Raw genomic sequence first — 21,597 nt, 5'->3', positions numbered from 1 at the left:
ATCCCGCCTCCAGCACTGGGGAGAGCAGGTGCCGAGCAGCATCACATGTGCCAGGGAAGGGAGACGGGGACACTCCGGGGCCCTCTGCACCAGGACCGGGTCACGGGGATCTCAGCCAGTGCAAGCAAAGATTGGGCCAGGACTGACCCAGCTCTAATTTGTGTTAGGTATTTTGACTGCAGTTCCAAGACAATGACAGCTGGCCAAGGAAGATGGGAACAGAATCTTTTATGGCTTTACAAACACAGAGGAGCAGCTGGTAGTTTAGCAGCAGGGATGTGGCCGTCACAACTCACCCCACAGCCCTCCCTCACCTGAGCCAGGACCCGCATCACCTGCCTGGGGCTGCATCTCGTTGCAGCTTTATTTAAAAATAAAGAGTCCTGCTTTATGTTGTATTTTTTCCCCCTAGTTTTTGGCTCGAAATGTTCTCAGGTAGCGCTGATGGTTCGAGGCAGGCGTCACCCCAGGCATCTCAGCCTCTACTGGGGGATCTTACGGATGGGGAGTAGGATCCATGGCCAGATCCTTCACTGCTGTCCCAGAAGCCTGCACGGAGGCACTTTAGTCACCATCAAGTCCAGGGGCTTTCAAAACCCCTCTGAACTTGCTGTCCACCTCCCCCTTGGTGCAGGCAGGGCTACGCCAGTGCTGGGGCAGCCTCAGAGGCTGGGCTGGGGGCCACAGGGGCAGAGAACGAGGCAGCAGGTAGACATCACTCAATGTTTTCATCTGGTAGCGAATTCTTTTTTTTCCCCCCTCCCTAAAACATGCAGAAAAGAATCCCACAGACCAGGCTAGTCAACTATTTCTTTATCCAACTCCGCTTCACTCCACGTTTTGCTCCAGCTTTACACAACTAAATCTGCAGACAAAGACCTGACGCGCGCAGGGAAGGGCGGCACCACACCCGCACCCGCACAGCCACCCCCATTTTCGGGCTGGAGGGAGAGGAGAAAAACGAAGTCACCAATGTTGTCTAACAGATGCATTGTAATATTAAATGAAAGCTTAATAAAATCTTTTAAGAAAATCCCAGCCCTAGCCTACCACTCCATCAGCGCAGTACACAGCGTACGCGAGACCTGCTCAGCTCAGCACGTGCCTGAGGGCTAGCTGGCTTTGCTGGGCCAGTTTAATTCATGCTCTCTTGCCAACCTGCAAGCATCACGGGAGCTGATGCCTCTCAGAAAAGCCGAGCACACCTGCCACAGAAAAAGCCCTCACGCAGGTCTTAGGTCCCAATGGCAAATTTCTACCGAGTGTGCAACCTGGCAACTTCAGCCTCAGAGCTCCAGCAGTTAAGCAGCACGTGACCATCAGCGGCCGTTTAGATGCCACCAGAGGAAGGAGGTGCCCTGCAAGAAAGACAGCCGAGCAACCACCAGCTCGGGGTCTTTCCAGAGGGTGCCCAGGCGTTTCCAGATCTCTGCTCGTGTCCTTGTGCTGGAAGTGAAGGGTCTTCATGCGCCGACGAGAGGATGGCGGGTGTCCCTCACCCTGTCCCCTCCTATTTTAAGATGATGTGGTAACTATCATTGGTTTCAGCTGTAAAAGAAGCAAAGCTCGTGAGCCACCTGTAACAGCCAAGGAATCCACTGGGTTGAGCGGATCCAAGAGCTCCCCAAGAAGCATGGAAGGGGAATACAAGACAGAGCCTGGGTATTTACGCACCTTTCATGGTGTCCAGAACAAAACAGGATTCGTCTTGGAAGTTCTGTATCATCTGAAAGAAGCCACAAAAGCCAGCTCAGGCTGAGGCTGTAGTTAAACACAGCAGAAGTGCTTCACAGCCCTCAGTGAAGGCTTCATGCTCTGCCACTCAGCGATGAGCGGAGATTTGGAGTACAAAAGGGCCAGAAGCTTCTGAGGCAGGAGCTCAGTGCTCTGGGAGGTAGGAAAGGCACCAGCCATAAATATTTATTCCTTCCTCCAGCTCTCCAGAAGTGAAGGTCTGAACCAGCAAACCGAGAGAGAAACCATTGGATTCTGGGATGCAGGTCTGGAAGCAAAGTCTGCCTGCAGCAATTCCCCTCCCTGTTTTTAGAGCAAAGATAGAAGAAACCCAAGCATGAAGGAGGGTGTGCACACAGCCTGGACTTGCTCAGGGAGAGCCGTTCAAGCTTGATAAACCTCAGGGGTTTAAGTGAGGTGCCCCTGGCAGCAGAGCTGCATCCCCAAGCACCAACACCCTTGGCTCTACAGGCTTCAACAATTCACTTTGACTCTTCGGAAGCCGGAGGTGACTGAGCAGGGCCCTTCCTGAAGACCTGGCCTGGGTCCTGCACAACCTCCACAGCGCAGCTCAGAGCACAGACAGGAACCAGCTGAAGCAACATGGTGCAAGAGGCTGAAAACAAGGAGCAGCCAGAGGCTGTTACCTCATCACTGATCAGCACGTGTATCCCCGTCGGACCTTGCTTGTAAATCTGGCTGATCTGTTGGGAGGAGATGCTGAAGAGCTGGGCCAGCTTTTCCGTCAGCTCCACCGCCGTCAGTTCCTCCAGATAAATAGCGTGGTACACTGCAAGGAGAACAACTCTTACAGCCAAGAGCAGCTTCGACGCCGACAAGGTGGATGCAGAGAGGCTTCAGCTGGTGCCACGGACCCCAGCCCAGGGAGCAGGGGCTCCGAGGAGCGCCCCGACCCGCCTGCGCTCTGCCCGGGAACACGCAGCCCCATCGGGAAGGGACCGAGCCCAACCCGTCTGTGGAGGGTTAAACGCCCGCTCTGCTGCGCCCGACTCTTCCCAAGCCCAAGCACTAACTCTACGTGCAACTGCAGCGTGGCTGGGGGCTGCTCTTGCTACACGGCTGCCACATGCCCTGAGCTACACAAGCAGCAGCTCCGCAGTAACTTGGCTGTCATCAACGTCCTGCGACACTCACTCTGCCTTTACGCAGTCCTTGCCCCAAAAAAGCTTCTAGTCCAACTAGCATCAGGCGAGCAGCTTTTTGTACCCTTCTCGGTGGTTTTCAATCCCAGCAGGATGGAAATGCCACCCCAGCACCTTCCCTGTTCCCCCACTCCCACAAGGCAGGTCCTGGGGGGGGAAAGCAGGAGGATCCGAATTGGAGCAGGGCAAGGAAAGGCTGAGAGCTCTTTGCTTTTGCACTTGCCGCTCCAATCACGGAGGTGGATAAACCGGCGCCTGGCTGCTCCACAAATGTAGGTCACTCATTGTTGTCTGAGCAGTGCTGGATTCTCGCAGAAGCTATCATTTGTCGGCTCAGAGCAGGCAACATGCTGACAGTCAGATTCTGCAGCTGCCCATTTGGAGGGCAAGGAGAAAAAGATTGGCTGGGTAGGACCAGGGCAAGTAAAAAGGGTTTGCCGCGATCTTTTGGCACCTTTGCTGAGCGAGAGCGTGCAGAACCCCCTGATCTGTGAGCAGAGCCTGTGTTAGGTTGCGGGTAAGCTCGCAGGTGAGCTTGCAGCCCCTCTGCAGTGGAGAGACAAGAATATCAGCAGCCAACACCAGGTGTGGGAGCTGAAAACAGAAGCCACAGACCCTCTCGGAGCTGCTGTGCAGGCTCAGGGGGGCTCTGGTATTGTGAGCAGCCCCAGCTGCAAGAAGGGCCTTTTGCCAGCCCAAAACCCATGGGGCAGTGGTGTGGGGACACAGGGATCAGGGGCAGCAGCAGTGGGGCTGGAACCAGCCCCCACCACATCTCTGTTTGCTGAACCCCCCTGGCTGTTATTATTTTCCCCCTTGCCCTATCGGCAGCAACCCAAGCCCACGTACACCCAGCCAGGCTTTGAAGCCCTTACCAAAAAAAGTACTGGTCACTGTGTCCCTGTCCTCGTGCTTCTGCTGCAGGTCCCTCAGCTGCTGGGACTCCTGACACACGTAGATGGTCAGTCTGGGCCGCACCATCCTACGGACAGAGCAGTGAGTGAAGGCCATGGGATTTACTCAAGGACACCTCTAGTTCCCGACACTCTGCTGGTGCTCTTCCCTCCCCAGTATCCTCAGAAGGAAAAGGGGAGATGGACAAACTCATCTCACAGCGTAACAATGGTGGCTGTCCCCACCTTGCTGATGCAGCAAAGGTTTTTTCGAGAAGGGGATGAAATCGGCGTGAGGACAGGGTGCCAGCTGGCTACTGAGCAGCTAAATCGGACAGTTCCCTCCTGAGGACAGAGCAGCCCCAGTTCAGAGCGAGCTCTGCTGGTAACACACACGCTCCTTCTCATTCAGAGCCTCATTCTGCAGCGCAAAAGCCAGCAGAGTCTCCTGTCCTTTGTGCCCTTCCCCCAGCACAGCGCGGCTGATCCACAGAATCCCAGAATTGTCTGGGTTGGAAAAGCCCTTGCAGCTCCTCCAGCCCGAGCATGAACCTCCCCCTGACCCCCCCCAACTCCCCCAGACCCCTCAGCGCTGGCTCAGCCCGACTCTTCAACCCCCCCAGGGATCCCGGGGACTCCCCCCTGCCCTGGGCAGCCCATTCCAACGCCCAACAGCCCCTTCTGCACAGAAATCCTTCCTCAGAGCCAGCCTGACCCTGCCCTGGGCAGCTTGAGGCCATTCCCTCGGGGCCTGGCGCTGGGGCCTTGGCTCCAGAGACTCACCCCCCCTCTCTGCCCCCTCCTGGCAGGGAGTTGCAGAGGGCCAGGAGGTCTCCCCTCAGCCTCCTCTTCTCCAGACTGAACCCCCCCAGTTCCCCCAGCCGCTCCCCAGCAGACCTGTGCTCCAGACCCTGCCCCAGCTCCGTTGCCCTTCTCTGGCCACGCTCGAGTCATTCAATGGCCTTTTTGGGGTGAGGGGCCCAGAACTGAACCCCCTCAGCGAGGGGCGGCCTCCCCAGTGCCGAGCCCAGGGCTCAGATCCCTTCCCTGTCCCTGTGGCCACACCAGGGCTGGTACAAGCCAGGATGCCGTTGCCCTCCTTGGCCCCCTGGGCACACTCTGGCTCATTCTCACCCCCCAGCCCCTCTCTGACCGGCAGCTCTCCAGCCACTCCTCCCCAGGCCTGTAGCCCTGCTGGGGGTTGCTGTGGCCCAAGGGCAGCCCCCGGCACTTGCCCTCAGTGAAACTCCCCCAGTTGGGCTCAGCCCAGCGCTCCAGCCTGCCCAGGTCTCTCTGCGGAGCCTCCCCACCCTCGAGCAGATCAACACTCCCACCCAGCTGGGTGTCATCTGCAAATGGACTGCGGGGGCACTCGATCCCCTCCTCTAGAGCATCAGTAAAGATGTTAAACAGGAGCGGCCCCAAAACCCTGCCCTGGGGGACAGCACTCGTGACTGGCCACCAACTGGACTTAACTCCCTTCCCCACAAGCCTTTGGGCCCGGCCATCTGCCAGTTTTTGACCCAGTGAAGCCTGTGCCCATCTGAGCCACGAGCAGGTAGTTTCTCCAGAAGAATGCTGTGGGCAACAGTGTCAAAGGCCTTTCCCCACTATCTCTGGAGCCATCTGCAGCACATTAACCCCCTGAACATGCCCCATCCTGCCCCGATGCCTCCCTGGACCCTCCCTCTGGGCCACAGCACACCCCCCCCCGCTGCGCCTCTGCCCGGCTGCAGACGGGCAGTAATACACCAGTCCCTGCTTCTTCAGGGAAAGGTGCAAAGGGATATTCCTCTGAGGTGGTTCAGAGGACCGAGGAAACAAGTACTGTATGACCAGGACCTTCTGGTTTGTGGCTCAGTTCTCTGACACTCAAAGGGTAAGATCATTTCTAACGCTTCTCCCCCACATGGATTTTCTTCCTCAAATTGTCTCTGGAGCAGCTGCCCTGCTGGCTAACTTATCAAATGTGACTGAAAGAGGTTCAGGAAGGTTAATGAAATGCTCTTCTCTCTAATAGCAAGAGCCAAGCAAACAGGCTAAAACAAATACAATTTACCTCCCATCCACAATCAGCTTTTAGCAAACAACGTACCGTCCTTTTAACGCATTGAAGAGCCTGATGCCATCTGCAGGGCCACAGATCTGGATAACGTCTTCTCTGGTCAGCTTCAGTAAGTCTGCACCTACAGTTTTAAACATCAAAAAGGAGAGAGTCACACAATCCAGCCCAAAATGTCCGGGATGGGTGGCTCTGGGCTGTGTCGGGTCCCCCTCCTCCTGCTCGCAGAGCTCACACCCCATTCCCAAATCGCTTCTGCCAACAACCTCCCCTAGAAGGACACTTGCAAGATTTTTTTGTAGACTGGTTTTGCAAGAGTGTGTTTGGGTACAACCCCGGGCCCTGTATTATCATTTACAGCCGGCTGTCCGGTGCCTTGGTGACCCTGGATAACAGAGGCCATATCACCAGGGAAGGCGAGGAAAAGAAATGCAAAGTGTTTCTTTACACTCAGCTCTTTCCCCCAGATCAGCATTTCTCAGTTTGTTTTAAGATCAGAAGTTGCTGCGAGCTTTTGGAAGAGAAACCACGCCGGTCCTCACTATTTTGCCAGTTGAGAGCGAGGTGAGAAACAATGAAGACAGCTTTCAGGGAGCCACGTTTTATTGTGTCACAAAAAAATACCAGATTTTTGAAAGCATTTCTATTTGCATTTTAAAACATTTATATTTGTGTTTTAAAACATTTACATTTGCAACAGTAACATGAAGGTGGCCTCAGGAGCAAGAGGAGGCCGAACAACTCAGCACTGAGAAGCAGCAGACACGGAGGGGATGTCGTAACCTACCTGAGAAGTTTCTGAAAAGCCGAGAAAATGTGGAGAATCGGTTTCGGTGCAGCCACTGCTGGGCCTCCTGGGGGGTGCTGGTGGGCAAGAGGTTCTGCAATGTAGGAAAAGAAGGGTCACAACCTCAGAGGTGACGCGGAAGCGTCTCCACTGAGGAATGAGCACAGGTCAGCTGTCAGTGTTTATAATCACAGCCTTAAATCGAGACCCTAGTGAGCCAGGCTCACAGCACACGCACAACAAAGGCTGCAGCCTGGACAGGTTTTGATTTGAAAGGCTTCAGAGGGACAGAGAAGGAGGAAGGAAGCAAAGGGGAAAGGCACAGTGAAGATCAAGGCAATAAGTAAAGGTCATAGCGAGCTACAAAAAGCTTGCTCACAGCTCTGCATCGCTGTACTGGACATTTTTCACCCCGTCACCTCTTTTTCCAACTAGGAGTCAAAAAGAAGTTATATCTCCCCCAAGATGTTAAACTAGAGCAGTCCCTTCCCCAACAAACTACAACCACACCCAAACCCGCCCCCGCTCCATCCCCAAATCCCATTTTCTGACCTGTGCACTGTCCTTACCACAAGCATAAGCTCTGAGGTGTGACTTACATCTGCGATTGGAGGGGGTGGCTCGGGCTGATGGTTCGGAGAGCCATTGCTGGGGGGGAAGAGGCAGAGAGAGCAGAACACGAGGTGAGAGCTGCTCCTCCCCTGCCGGCACGGGGCCCTGGCGGGCTGCACCCCCCACCCACCAAACCCCAGGACCGAGATCACCAAAAAACAAGGACACGCAGCTACATGGCTGGGGCAATGCTGTCATTGTTGCAGAGCAGAGCAACACTCTGCAAGAACGAACGGCTTACGCTGGCGTGTTCACACGAGGTGGGAATCCCAGAATCATCCGGGTTGGAAAAGCCCCTGAAGCTCCTCCAGCCCAACCATGAACCTCCCCCTGACCCCCCCCAACTCCCCCAGATCCCTCAGCGCCGGGTCAGCCCGACTCTTCAACCCCCCCAGGGATCCCGGGGACTCCCCCCTGCCCTGGGCAGCCCATTCCAACGCCCAACAGCCCCTTCTGCACAGAAATCCTTCCTCAGAGCCAGCCTGACCCTGCCCTGGGCAGCTTGAGGCCATTCCCTCGGGGCCTGGCGCTGGGGCCTTGGCTCCAGAGACTCATCCCCCCTCTCTGCCCCCTCCTGGCAGGGAGTTGCAGAGGGCCAGGAGGTCTCCCCTCAGCCTCCTCTTCTCCAGACTGAACCCCCCCAGTTCCCCCAGCTGCTCCCCAGCAGACCTGTGCTCCAGACCCTGCCCCAGCTCCGTTGCCCTTCTCTGGCCACGCTCGAGTCATTCAATGGCCTTTTTGGGGTGAGGGGCCCAGAACTGAACCCCCTCAGCGAGGGGCGGCCTCCCCAGTGCCGAGCCCAGGGCTCAGATCCCTTCCCTGTCCCTGTGGCCACGCCAGGGCTGGTACAAGCCAGGATGCCATTGCCCTCCTTGGCCCCCTGGGCACACTGCTGGCTGGGAAGGCAGAGCCAAGCAGGCTGGAAGCTGAACTGCCGCTCAAAACTCGTGCAAGAGCCCAGCTTTGCCTCAGCCAGGATTGTTAACACCGCTCATCTTCAAAGGGCTTTTATTTGATTTTCCCCGACTGACGCAGCCTCTTTGGCTGCTCCCATCCCACTGTACACCCCAGAACCGGGCCTGCCCCTTCCACTGCCAGCTCAGACACACCAATCGCCCGCACGAGGCAGAACTCGACAGGGGGCCTCTCCCCCACACTCACCCTTCGCCAATGGAGAAGCTGCTGTGGGAACTGTTGAAGCCAGGGGACGGCGCGTTATTGACGTACGTTATCTCTGGCCAGGGAGAACACTAGGAAGGAAAACCCAGAAGAGTCACAGGATTGCACTGAACAAAGACACACGTCTGCTCTGGTCAGCACAGGTTAACAGCTATTTGCTGACTGACAACTGACTATGAAACAGAAATAAAGAATAAAGTAGAGGATTAAAAGAAGCCAGGCCAATTCACTGCAGATGGTCGTGAAGCTTAGAGTTAGTGATTCTTCATCTCAAAAGGCTGAAAAAAAATACCACAAAATTCAAACACAGTGAGATCTGAGATGTAAACTGTTCCTCTGGCATGGGGCTGACACACAGGGTCCGCCAGCCCAGGCACCTCCCTGCAGCAAGTCCTGCCACAGCTCCAGCCTGACTTGGGCACTGACCAGTGTCCCCAGATCCCCCTGGAGCAGGATGAGGGCCCCCTCCCCAGGGCTGCTCAGCACCAACCCCTCAGACGGTCGCACTTTAATAGACCGACACTTTCCACTCGCATAAGGAAGAAACAACGGGGTTTTCTGCCAGCTCACAACCTCGGTGGCCAGTTGCCACATGGACAAAATGAAGTTTGCAGGGAGAAGTAAATTAGATGATCTATTACAGTGGGGGAAAAACCATCATATTCCCAGGCACAAGAGCCCTTTTTCGGGTCTGGTACAAAATAACTCCTCTGCCTACAAAATTTATCTTGCTTTTGTCTTGCAGCTATCAACAACTTGGCCAAAGGTTTCACAGCAGAACAGGCAGTTCCTCGCCACCTGCAAGCGAGGTGAAGCACTTCTCATGGAAAGAACGATGCCAGCTGCTGCATGAAAGAGCATCCCACCTCCGTAAGTATCGTGGTTTCGTAGGAGGGCTGGTACTTCTCCTTCTCGTGAGGTGTTCGCTTCTCCATCTTCTCCCTGTCCGTCTTCTGCTTCCGGTCAGCTCCTTTGGGCTGGAAGGGAGATATTTCTGTTAGAATAGCAGCGAGGAAGGGCAGAAGCAGGCGGCTGGATAGATGTGCAAGAAATGCAAGAACCAGAAAAGGTGACTCATCCTTCCACTCACCCACTTGTTGCTTTACAGAGGGAAAAGGAAGAGGGCTGGGACTATCTGCACAGAGATTTTATGGTGACAGCATCATTTCTGTAATAACCCCAATACCCTTATCTACCCACGCCCCTAAAATGGGGCCCAGAACAAGGAGGTGAAACACTTTTCAGAATAAACTTCTCCCGACGGCATATGCTGGCTCTGAGGGCACAAAGGCCAGTTTCTGGTGTCACGTACCTGAGCTGCATCTCCTGCACTTTCATCAACCACTTCGAGACGCGGCCCTTCAGTGGCACAAACTGCACCAGAACAGGAGAGTGCTCAATTATGTCCTTGCCTTTGCCACGGCCTTGAAAAACCCAGCACTTTCTCATACATAAGATTAAGATTTGACTTGCTGCCTTTATCAAACGCTCACAGCCCCAGGGAAAGCAGTGACTGTGCCACTATAATAACCAAAGCTATCCCAGCACTCCCCTCAGCAGAACCCAAAAGAAATTCCCTTAAAACCTGGCTGCGCACGGCCTCTGCCTGCGCGCACATGCGGAAGGAACCTGGCCTTGGTGGACCAACACGGCTGCCTGCCAACACGCAGGTGTCTCCTGAGCGCACCCATGGCACCGCGGGGACACGTTAGGACTGACCACAGCCCTCCTGCTCCCTCAAGCTCTAAATCCCCAAACTTCTTTTCCTCTGGACAGCAAAGCTGAGGCCTGAACAAGTCACCACCATGCTCCCAGCTGGGCAAGGAGGTGCTGCTTAGCTGGGGCTGGATTAGGCAGTTTCTGCCATGAAAGTCTAATGGTTGCTCTTATCTTTCCACAGTCGGAGCTTCCAGCAGGTGGAAAGGATCTGTGTGCTCCAGACACCCATGAGTGTGGGTAAGGGCCCCTCAGTAGCTCTTCTGAAAGCACCGAAACACTCCCAGCTTTGAGGGGCAGAGGGGAGAAAGGAAAGAGCAGGGCAGGAGCCTGAATCATGTTAAACCCACAAAGGACACCCTGTGGCGAGCAGATCTCACAGGGGCACAGAGAAACACAGGCCTGGCGATGAGTCCGTCACCCAAAGAGCAGCCCTGACCCAGGAGTGTCAGGCGAGCCCCAGGAACAGCTGAGATCATCCTCTGCAGGGAGACTGTGCCCTGCTGCCACAGCTTCACCACTTTGGGTTTTCCTGGTTCAAGGGCAGAGCCAAAATAAAAAACCAAAACAACCCAAGAAAACCCACAGCCGGGCACAGAGCTGAAGCTCAGGAGAAACACAGCAACAGGTGCCTCAAAACCTCACAATCCTCCTGGTGCCTGTTTGGGACCAGCCTCATCCCTGAGCTCCCAACTCTCCAGCCACCTGCAATCTGCCTCGAGACACCAGCCCGAGTTCAAACCGCCCTAACAAATCACGCTCCTGCCTTCCAAACCTTATAATCCAAAGAGGCAAAAGAGGAGAGAGAGAAAGGGAAAGGTGCCAAGTCACCAGCAGCGGGGGATGCTGCCTGACACCCTGCAGCACCTTCACGGCAAAGCAGCAGCAGCGCCCGGCCAGGAACCGACCCCGACGTGTGCCAAACACCCCTGAAGGTGGAGAAAAGAGGAGCCCCTGACAGGAATTTGGGCAGGATGGGGTCACGGAGGCAACCTCAGCATTCCAGACAGCGTGGGCACGGCGTGTCCCTGCTTATTCCCCGCAGAGCCACCCCCGCAGCGCTGCTGCGGCACCGACCCTCCTCAGGCACCCCCAGTGCTGCGGCTGCGGCCGCCGGGTCACGGCTTCGGGTCTCCGCAAACGATGTGCAGCAGGGCCCGGGCGCCTGAGCTGCTGCAGGGGCTGGATGCAGACGGAGCTCCAGATGCAGACGAAGCATCAGCAACAGGTAATAATAAAGCGAGGAGTTCAGACAGACACCAAAGCTCCTTGGAGGATCTCCCAAGCTGATAAAAGACTCAAGACTAAACGTGGGAGGTTTTAGAGGCAACACAACCCATGTTCTCCCTGTTCTTGGCTTACTGGTTTTGTAGCCTCCACAGCATCCAGACTCGACTGACAGAGGGGAAGGAGGGAGAGCGGCAACACGAGACCAGAAGGACCGAAAGGCCCTTTTGTGGGCAAGCTCAGCCACGGCCCTGCACCCACAATGTCCACTGTGGCTGCAGCAGGAACTGGGACTGACTCCCAGTTTGTTTCCCAGCAGGGAAAGGCCACCAAGGGGCTGAGGTACCTTGAAGACCTTGATCTGGCAGCTGGCTGAGTGCAGGTGCTCCGTGTACTCCCCGTTTTCGTTCTCCTTGAACGTGTCTATCTGGACCCGAAAGGGAACCCCCTTCTCTCCTCCATGCTTCCGCATGGTGAACTCCGTGCTGATACAGTGCACCTGGGGGAAGGGAAGGCATCCCACCGTCAGGAATTCTGCCACGTCTGACCGACCACAAACTGCCCGTTCCCCTCGTGGGAGCCAGGACAGCACTGATGGGAAGGGCAGCCTGGTGAGAAGGGTGAAAGACAGAGCTGGGATGGGATCACAGCAAGTACCCCCAGCATTAAGGAGTTAAGGGGATGCCACAGCAGAGGTGGAGCCACATTCCTTCAACAAGTTTTGCAACCTCTTCATGTCAGAAGCAAGGCCCGGATCAGCAGGGCAGAGAGCTCCCAGCCTCCGCACGCCACAGCCTGTTACTCCAGGCGGGAGGGTCAGACTTCTAAGAGGTATTTTAGGCAGTTGGTGAGATGTGCAAAAGCATCTAAGCAAGATGGAAACCCAAATCATGAAACCTAAACGACCACAAAAATGTGTAAAACAACTTATTGGCGGTCAGCTGTGCCTGTGCCTTGCCAACACATGAACTGCTGCTCTCTTGCATTGCTTGAGGCAGGAGCTCGGGTGTATTTTAGCTGACACCCTTCTACCAGTGTGGCATCTGGCTGCTATTTCAGTGCTGAGTTCAAAAAGCCATCTTCTTTCCCCTTGAAAAACTTATTTTTTCCCCTCGACCCCCACCACAGGAGTTTGCCCACTTCTCTTTTACCTGGATAAACACTGAAGTCCTCTTTGAAGGATCCCATAGAAACTCCACTGTGTTGAGCTGAGTTGGGTTTGCTCGAGGGTCGATGATGCCCACGGACATTGGGATATCTGTAGGGGCACATCGAAGAACAAGCTGCAGTTTGTAGCAGAAAGAGAAGGAAGAGATTCACAGGGAACGTACAGAAGAACCAGCCGTGTCTCAAAGCTCAGAATTGTGACGGTTTGTCCCTTCAAGTCAAGGGACCAGGAGCTCAGCTGGAGGCACCTCAGGCACTCACATCTCCTGCAGCCCTGGCGCTGCCACGAGGACTCACCTATGTCCAGGATCCTGTCCCCAGGCCTGTTCCAGCGCCAGCCCTCCAGCTGCTGGTGCTCCGTGTACTGCAGCCGCCGGTCGTGAAACACCACCCGGAAAATGCTCTAGAGGGAAGAAACAGTCAGTGCCGGGAGCTGCCCCAGGAAACCTGCCAGTCTGCAAGCTGCGAGGCATTTCCCAGTCACAGCGGGCAGCGGGGGGGTCTGAAGGCTTCGTGGAGGAGCCAAAGCAATAAAAGAAAGCTCAGACAGACCCTTGGACAGAAGCGCGAAGGCGGCAGCTCCCGAACGCTAAGCCAATAGCAACTGCCTCTTGGCTTGACCCCAGGCCCCACGAGGCTGGCTGGGCCCCACCAGCCAGGCTGGTCTCACCGAGGTGGGAGAAGGGGAAAGGGAAAGTAAGGCCCCAACCAAGTCCAACCTAACCCACACGCTGGCACAGAGGCTGCTGCAGGAACGCACGGCAAGGCCTCGCTCCTGGCTCCCGAGGGCAGGGGATGGCCCCGGCCGGACACGCGTCCCCACGCTCTCTGCTCACCTTCACCAGTTTCCCATTGATCTCTGGCAGCTCCCCGATTTTCCTGTTGTCCAGCATCCGGATTTCATAGGACTGTCCTGAGGGAAAGACAAGGGCCCCCCACGATTAGTCAGGGATGAACCTTCGGTGCTGCCCTTCCTCTGGCATTTTGGCCTCTTTTTGTGGCACGCTAGACACGCCACTTGATCTTCGTGCCATGTTCCAGTGTGCGTGGGGGGTCACACAAGCCATTAGAGTCACAGTTCTGATGCCCCTTTCCAAGAAGGGACACTCTCCCCTTCTCACAGCAGCACTTTCCAGGAATTGCCCTTATTAACCCAAGACCAAGAACAGGGGAGAAATCGATTACACAAGCTTCACCCGGCTTTGGCCGCTAACCCTGATCTTCCAGTTCTACCTGAAAGCAGCAGGTACAGCTTGAACCTGTAACGCCCCCCGCAGAGCACCCCAGCACAGCCACTCCAGTGAACCACCTTACAGCATGCAGATTTTAATGAAATTAAAACCTACAGGTGAAGTAGGTGGCACTTCCAAACAGGAGCTTTACCACTGAGACATTTTCCATTCCCAAGGGGAAATTTCCAAGGGCAGAATTTTATTTTTTAAGGAGTTTACACAAGAAGCACACAGCCCGAGGAGGGCACGGGGCTTCTCTCACCCTGGTTGAGATAGGTGAGTGTTTCGTCGTGCAGCTTTACGGCAGGTGAAGTGGCAGCACACAGCACGTACTGGAAGGGCAGAATTTTATTCTCGTTTTCAGGAGGCAAACTTGATTCTTCCTGCTTGAAGATGGGCAGGGCAAGGACGTCGCTGCAAAGAGATTTGTCAGACAGATTCATTTCAGCTCTGGCTACAGAGAGATGATGCGTTTGGTATTTAGTTCCTCCTCCTAGGAAGAGCTTTGAGCTTTTTTTAGTTAAAAAAAAAATAAAAAAAGAACACAGACCCTGACATCTCTCTGCAGAACTGCAAAGGAGCGTTAAAGCAGACCAAGCAGTCTGTGGCGAGCGCCTGACACCCGCTCTTGGGACAGCTTTTTTCAGGTTAGCCTTGCTATCCACCCAAAACACACATCTCCTGCTTCAGAGCTAAGAGACAACAGAGTTTGTGTTTCAGACCAAAGCCCGGCTCCTCCGGCAGCGCAACTCCTGCGCCACTTGTGCGGCAGCGCAGAGCTGCTGCAAAGACATAGACGTGCAGAATGAATCTGTGTCGTGCTGATAAATGCCCGTCCTCTTCCGCCTGGTACCAGCCTGCTCACCCCCACCTCCAAACTGGCCCCCAACCCTCTCCCCTGCTCCAAGCACAGCAGTCAGGAGCTCATTTTCCCTCCAGGAGAGGCTTGGCAGGAATTTCAAGTCTTGCTCAGGTCAAGGTTGCCAATTTTTTCGCCATCGCCTCCTCTGTGTTTATAAAAGCCCCCGACTGCCCCAGTGAACAGGGGTGTCACCCGAAGCGGAGGCAGAGACCTCAGGGTACACCGAGCAGGGGGGATGCACGGTCAGAGCACCAAACCCTCCCTCCCGCAGCTGTAACCTGCTGCATGGCGCACGCGACCATCTCGATGGAGCAAACCCCGCAGGCTCTGACAGGGAAAGAGCAGGAGGTGCACCCCCAGCTTTCTCCAAACTCAGCCCCCAGATCCAAGGGCCCTTTGTGCCGGGCACCACACAACCAGCCAGCCCTGACCCAAACCAAGCGCTGGGGATGGCCACCGGGATCAGAAGAGGCCGCATGTCATGGGTGACACAGCCCACGCCACCGGACAAACCAGATCCAGATTTCTGATCTGCCTCTTGCCAAAATCCGCCACGATTCCTGCCCGGCTGACATTTAAGGACAGTGGGAACTGTCCTGGATGGCTTCACCACACATCATTAACCTGCAGCAGCCCAAGCTCCCTCCTGGCTGTCAGGTTGTAGAAGATGAGTTACACGGGAGCTCCACGTTGTGCCACAGAGCAGCAGCTCCAGCTGGCACGAGCCTGGGCTCAGCACCCTCTGGGTGCTGCCACGCTGCTCCTGGCGTTGGCTGGGAAAAGCAAGGGTGTTCAAGCCCCGTGCTAACGACTCTCCCCTGGAGAAGGATGTCTCCAGGTCTTTGCAATTACACAAAAAGCTCGCTGTCTCCACTTTTCCATACTCAAAAAGCCACGTGGCAACAAGAACTTGCTGAATAACATTAAATTAAAAACCACCAGCGATACCCCTGAGCCTATGGACATGTATTTAATAGAAATTGTTTCAGAAGCTGACTCTCAGCAGTTGTTTCGAGCCATAACAATGGCCAAGAGCAATCACTCCGTAGTGCACAGACCAGAACATCCTCCCACTCATCCACACGAGCAGAGCCCGGAGCAAAAGCAGAGCCTGGGCAACGGCTTCGGCACGGATGCGACTGCAGAGCTGCAAATCAGCTGCCGGGGCCACGCAGTGCCACCCCACTGCCCGAGGTGACACGCAGGGACAGAGCTGTTCGGGTCCCTTCCAAGGGCAGTAGCCAAGCACCCCAAGCCCTGATGAAGTCAGGCTGCCTGCCCCTCCTGTTACAGGCTTTGGGCTCATGGATGTGCAAGGAAGGAGTTAAATCAGGGTTTTTTTTCTTTAGTTGAACATTAAAAACCTTTCCCAAGGAAAAACTGGACTTATCTGGCCAAATACCAGCTCCCACCCTAACAGGGCTTTAACCCTTTGGCCACAAGACACTAAATACCCCCCCTTGCTCCAACACCATGCATGTAACACCCATCACTGCCACCCAGACCCGAGCAGGAGAGCCCTTCCCTGCCCAAACCCCAACGTCCGTACGGGACGTTACACAGAGCTGCGCGGACGCCCCGGCCTTTGCATCAAGGCACGTGTACACAATTAGGTAAATTACACAACCCGGAGGATGAACTTCCCTGCAGCTCCATCTCATTAGCCAAGGAACAGCGGTTTCCTCCCACAGAAGGCTCCTCACACGAGCCAGCTGCCGAGACAGGACAAAGCACGGGTGTTACCGCTTACTGTTCGAAAGCGCGAGGAGGGGGCAGACCGGCACTAACCTGCTGCGCCCAGAGGGACAGGGAAATTCATGTAAAGGCTACGCCCTGCACAAATTCTCCCCGCAGCTGGAGAAACGCAGGATGCTCCCCACCCTCACGCACGAGCGCGCATCTTCCTTGCAGGCTTTGACACGACGACACCTCAATCCCACTTCTGCAGACCTCGGGACACCCCGGTTTTTGCTCTTTCTTTTGCTTTGTGTCACACAAGCACAGTCTGGGTGAGAAAGAGGCAAAGCTCGGCTGTGACCTCCCCGCGTGCAAAGCCAGTGTATCAAAAACATAATTTATTTTTCCTGTGAGTGCAGAGCACTCGGGTGATGCTGGAGCCCCGTTACACAGCACTGCCATCCGCTCTAATGTCCCAAAGCTGCTTTTCAGGGCTACAGAAGCTCCCCGTGGCCACAACACCATCCTGTTGAGGACGGCAGCACCGTCCCCACAAAACCTCCCCAAAGCCAGCCTCTAGATTTTGCCAAGACCCTGCACAACCACAACATAAACCCCACATTTTATTGCAAGCTGCAAAAGGGGAAAAAAAACAACCTTAGGGTAGTCGCATCCCTGTATTTCTGGAACAAGAGTCCAACTCAATTAATCAGGAATAATCACCAAGCAAATGATGGTGTGCTTTTGCCAGCAGCTACTGGGGAAGCAGTGCTGCTTCGGGTGCTGCCCTGCAGGCACAGAGAGGTTGGCAGCAGCGCGGGAGCGACCCTTCGCCGCTGCAACGGCCTCGGGTTTTGCCAAGAGCCCCTCGGCTGGGCCCTCTGGTCCTTCAGATGCTGTTACGTGTCTGTGCAATAGGACTCAGGTAACAGGGTCAGCTAAATGCATTGGAGGGTGCCATAAAAAATTTAAGTATTTAGAGACAACACGGTTATAAAACAGCACGGGAAAGGTTGACAGCTCCTGGGCCTGGTGTCTGCGCGGCATCTCCAGGGGAATGACAACCTGCAAAGGGCAGCAAAACGCCGCAGCCTGCAGGGCGATTCACAGCAGCACATATTTTCCCTCCTGCTGGTCTCCAACCCTGCCATCGCCCACCAAGTTCTAGAGATTCTGGGGGTCGTTTGAGGAGAGCCAGGAAGCTGCGAGTCCTTCGGGTACCAACATCCCACGAGCAACGTCCCTGTGATGCCCAGCGTGGCCAAACCAAGCTGCCACCAGCAGATCTTTTCTTTAGAGAAACTCACACACGGTCCTGCCCTGCTCCAAAGGCACCTGGAGAAGTTCCTGCAACTCCTGGGGACATCACCTGCCTTTAACAAAAAGTAATATTTCACTGTGCAATTTAACATGTTTTTGGGGAAAGACACTGCACTTAAGGCCTCTGGTTCCGGGGTGGGAGAGAATATTCTGGAAAAGAGGAAAAAAAAGTAATTACAGGAACACTCTGCGGATGGAAGTATTCAGCCAATGTCATCCAAAAGCCTCCAAAGCCACTTCTGCTCTCCTAAAAAAACTTAATTCCAGGGAACAACAGTAACGCCAAGGACTCAGGTTTGTTAACAAACACAAAGCACAATCCCACCGTGCAACTCCGACAAGAAAAAGCTTCCAGCCAAGCAACAACCCTCATCATCCTCCGCCACCTACCAGCGCTCGTTCCCGAGGTAGTAACGTGCCTCTTCCATAGGGAAAAGGGATGAAGGCAGAAAACCCCCACGGGGCAAGCACAGAAAAGCCACCAACACACTCAAAACCCGAGGTGCCTGTTGAAACGTTTCCCCCCTTCCCACAACACGGAAAGAAAATGTCAGATGTCAGGACAGGAAGGTCGTCACGCTCACCTACGGGGGCACACGCTCTATTTACGGGCAGCGTAGGTCAGGAGAAGTCTCCGAAAAAGAGAGTCGGGTTTCAGACGGCTGAGCGCGCCCCGCAGGGAGCACAGCCCGGCGGCAGGTCAGGCTGGGAGCAGCGGCGCAGCCACCGTGCCCCCGACACTGAGCTTGAAGCCCCTTTGCGCCGGTAACGCGGGGGAAAAGCTCTGCAGCCGCTCTGGTGTGTGGCACGAGGACGCGCAGAGCCGCGGCCTTGGGAAACCTTCCCTCAAACCTCCGGCGCTGAAAACCAGCGCCCAGCTGGGTCAGCTGTGGTAGGGAAAGGATGTGAACGCTTTCACAGAATCCCTCAGGTTGGAAAAGCCCCTCGGGATCATCGAGTCCAACCCTCAGCCCGACTCTACAAAGTTCTCCCCTACCCCACGTCCCCCCCAGCTCATCCCAACGGCCCTTAAACCCCCCCAGGGATGGGGACTCCCCCCTCCCTGGGCAGCCTGTTCCACTCTCTGACCACTCTTCCCTGAAACATTTCCTCATGTCCAGCCTGACCCTCCCCTTCGAAGCTCAGCACTGCAAGATTTCCCTGTGCAATTAAAACTTTGATGCGTGGGTTGAGCTCAACAGAGACGAGTCCACACGTTGAGCTGATCCACGACACCTTCGCTCACCCCGAGAGGGAAGCGTTTGCGCTCAGGACCCCTCACCCAAAACAAAGGGGAAAGGGGAGGAAAAGGAGCTTTAAAGCTTCACAACTCCCTCTCTCAAAGCGAAGCTGGACCTCCCCGGCACACGTTGGGAACTCCCTCCCTGCCCCAGCGCAGGTAGTGAAGGAGGAAGCTCCTCTGGAGCTGCCGGTCACGGCACTCGCTGCTGCTCTGGACGGGAGGGGCGATGGACACGCTCACGCCAAGCTCACGCACCACTGGGACTTGGGATTTTCTTCCAAACACTCCAATTAAACAAATCCCAAAGGTTGTGACAGATCCTAAGAGAGGTCAGGGGTAATTTTGGGAAAGCGCTGTCTCTCCTCATCCCTGGAAGGAAGGAGAGACAGAGGCTGGCTGACAAGAGCTGCTTTTCCACTTCCCCTGGAAAAGTTTTACCGTGAACAATCATTTTTATTTCTGACTTTAACCATCTCCAATCGCAGCCCCCTCACAAAGCCCCAGTCTCGCATCAATGCGTCCTCCTGTGGCACTTCCCTCCTCCTGGCTGGCTTAACTTCAGCCCCCAACCTCCAGACCTTTCCCTGCCACCTGCCTGCGTGGAGGGATCCATCTCATCCTCCCTTCCAGCTGAGGGCGATCCCAGGATGAAAACAAGAGGAACAGAAGTCACGTTTGAACTACTAAAGCTCTCACCCCAAATTACAGCAAGGCAGCTCTCTCACAGATGGCACTGGATCTGCACGAGCCCACGATGGAGATAATTAACGAAGGACAGCGGCAGGGGAGCCCGTGGCTGCTCGCAGACCGACTCAGCAGACCCTGCCCAGCCCCACACCTCATCCATGGGCTGCGCTTCCCCGCGGTACCTCCCGCGGGCAGAGATGCGGCGTTGGTGGCTCTCAGATGGGGAGCACGATGCAGTGCCTGGGCCTCGGCTCGGCGGCTGGGTGCCGGGGCTGGGATCAAGAGGGCAGAGCGGCGAAGTGAGCTGGGACCCATCCCCGGGGCATGGGCCGCATCCTCGTGTGACATGTTGGAACATTAAACGCCACGAGGTCCCGAACTCAATCGCTGCAGACACGCACAGGGTGTCTGACCCCATGGGGTCCTGCTCCTCTCCTTTGCTCCCAGTTTAGCTCAGTCAGAAGGACGGAGCTAGTCTGACCTGAAAATAACATGCTGGTGCTCCTCAGGGAGGGTAATTAATTAGGGCAAAGTACTGCTCCTGGGGTGATTACTCTGTGCTACACAAAACCAAAGCAACTGGTCACGGGCTCTTCCAACCAGGAGCAGTGAAGCGCGGAACTAACCCTGAATCCAAGTCACAGAATCATTCAGGTTGGAAAAGCCCCTCGGGATCATCGAGTCCAACCCACAGCCCGACTCTACAAAGTTCTCCTCTACCCCACATCCCCCATCAGATGATTTCCCTGCAGTCTGAGGGCATCAGGAGGCCAAAGACCAAGAGCAACACAGGCACCGCACAGCCCCGGGCCTTCGAGCGCATCTGCTCTCTGAAGCAGCTGCCCAGCGACCCCCAAAGCCCTGAGCGGCCGACAGGCTCCTCGCACCTGCGACTCCACCCAACTTCAAGCGGGCAGCACCCCGTCCCAGGGTGGCTGCCGGAGCCCAGCACCCCGCTCCCTCCTGAACCGTCCCCTGGTGCGATGCTGCGGCCACCAAACGCGCCGGCGAGCAGCACTCCCCCATCTTTAGGCACCTTTTGGGGCTCTTCAGCCCAGCCCGATCCCCCCGAGGTGACCAGTCCCTCTTCCTGGCGCAGGATGGAGCCTTTCGGGTGGCCGCCGCAGCCCACCTACCTCATGCTGTAGGCCCCAGCGCCCAGCTCCTGGCCGATGCCCGACAGGCTGGCGTCGAAGTCCTGCACCAGCCCAGACTCGATCACCTCGTCCGCCAGCGGCAGCTTCAGCGCCCAGGCCATCCTCACCCAGAGGCACGGGGCGCAAGCCCCGGGCGAGGGGGCCGCGTCCCCCGTGGAGGAGGGCAGCGAGGGGGCTCCTCGGTGGGTGCCCCGGTGTGTTGCCCCTCTCAGTGGAGCCGTAAGCTCGCTCCCCGGCGGGGCTCAGCCGTGCTCCCCCGTCCTGGGGGCGCCGAGCCCCCCCCGCACCCCTCGGGGGACCCTCTCCTGGCGTGGTTAACTCAGGGACCCCCAAGACCCGCTGCAGGGGACTCAAGCCCACTGCCACCCCCCCGGCCCTTCGGACCCGCCCCAAGGGGCCACACTAGCCCTGAGCACCGCAAGGCCTCACCCTCCGGGGACCCCCAAACCCCTCAGCCCCCCCAAGAGACTGCCCCGCCGGGGGACCCCGAGACGCACCGGGACCCCCCCGTGCGAGGGGCTGCACCCCCAGGGGAGTCCCCGGGCCCTACCTCCCCCCCCACGGGGCTGCCCCCCGCGGGAACCCCCGGGCCCTACCGCCCCCCCGAACCCCCCCGGGGCCGTCCTGGCCCCAGATCCCCTCAAAGGCCAAACCTCTCCCCGGGGCTGCCCGCGGCCGCCCCCACGGCCCCGAGCTCCTCCCAGAGCCGCCTCCCCGCCGTGCTGCGCCCCCCGGCCCCGCCGCAGGGCCGCCCCCCGCCGCGCCCGCCCCGCCGAGGGCCCCGGGCCGCGGCCCCCTCAAGATGGAGGCGGCGGCGCCGCGGACCCCCCGCCCCCCCGCCAGCGGGACGGAGGCCCCGCCCCTCCGCCGCGCCCAGCC

At 56.6% G+C, this 21,597-nt stretch overlaps 1 protein-coding gene across 3 annotated transcripts; it reads right to left on the bottom strand.

Annotated features, from left to right (window-relative positions):
* Window positions 1–798: 798 nt before the first annotated feature.
* TFCP2 (transcription factor CP2) lies at window positions 799–21,266 on the bottom strand. 3 transcript variants are annotated; one of them, XM_074929545.1, is made up of 15 exons: window positions 20,698–21,255; window positions 14,035–14,186; window positions 13,377–13,453; window positions 12,838–12,943; window positions 12,525–12,631; window positions 11,720–11,872; window positions 9,297–9,407; window positions 8,413–8,501; window positions 7,239–7,287; window positions 6,640–6,733; window positions 5,886–5,976; window positions 3,773–3,879; window positions 2,382–2,524; window positions 1,675–1,726; window positions 799–1,548 (listed from the first exon to the last, which is right to left on the bottom strand). In XM_074929545.1, exons 1-15 carry the CDS (start codon window positions 20,817–20,819, stop codon window positions 1,511–1,513), a joined length of 1,491 nt encoding a protein of 496 aa, XP_074785646.1. In that variant the 5' UTR covers window positions 20,820–21,255; the 3' UTR covers window positions 799–1,510. The 3 variants fall into 3 exon arrangements, with proteins under 3 accessions (XP_074785646.1, XP_074785645.1, XP_074785647.1); XM_074929544.1 differs by having other exon boundaries at window positions 7,209–7,287; window positions 20,698–21,252; XM_074929546.1 differs by lacking the exon at window positions 11,720–11,872 and having other exon boundaries at window positions 20,698–21,266.
* Window positions 21,267–21,597: the final 331 nt, after the last annotated feature.

Source organism: Athene noctua, chromosome 30 (genome assembly GCF_965140245.1).
Source record: "Athene noctua chromosome 30, bAthNoc1.hap1.1, whole genome shotgun sequence".
In the NCBI taxonomy this organism is placed as follows: domain Eukaryota; kingdom Metazoa; phylum Chordata; class Aves; order Strigiformes; family Strigidae; genus Athene; species Athene noctua.
Note: the sequence above shows the minus strand (reverse complement) of the source record. Positions and strands in the feature narration are given on the sequence as shown.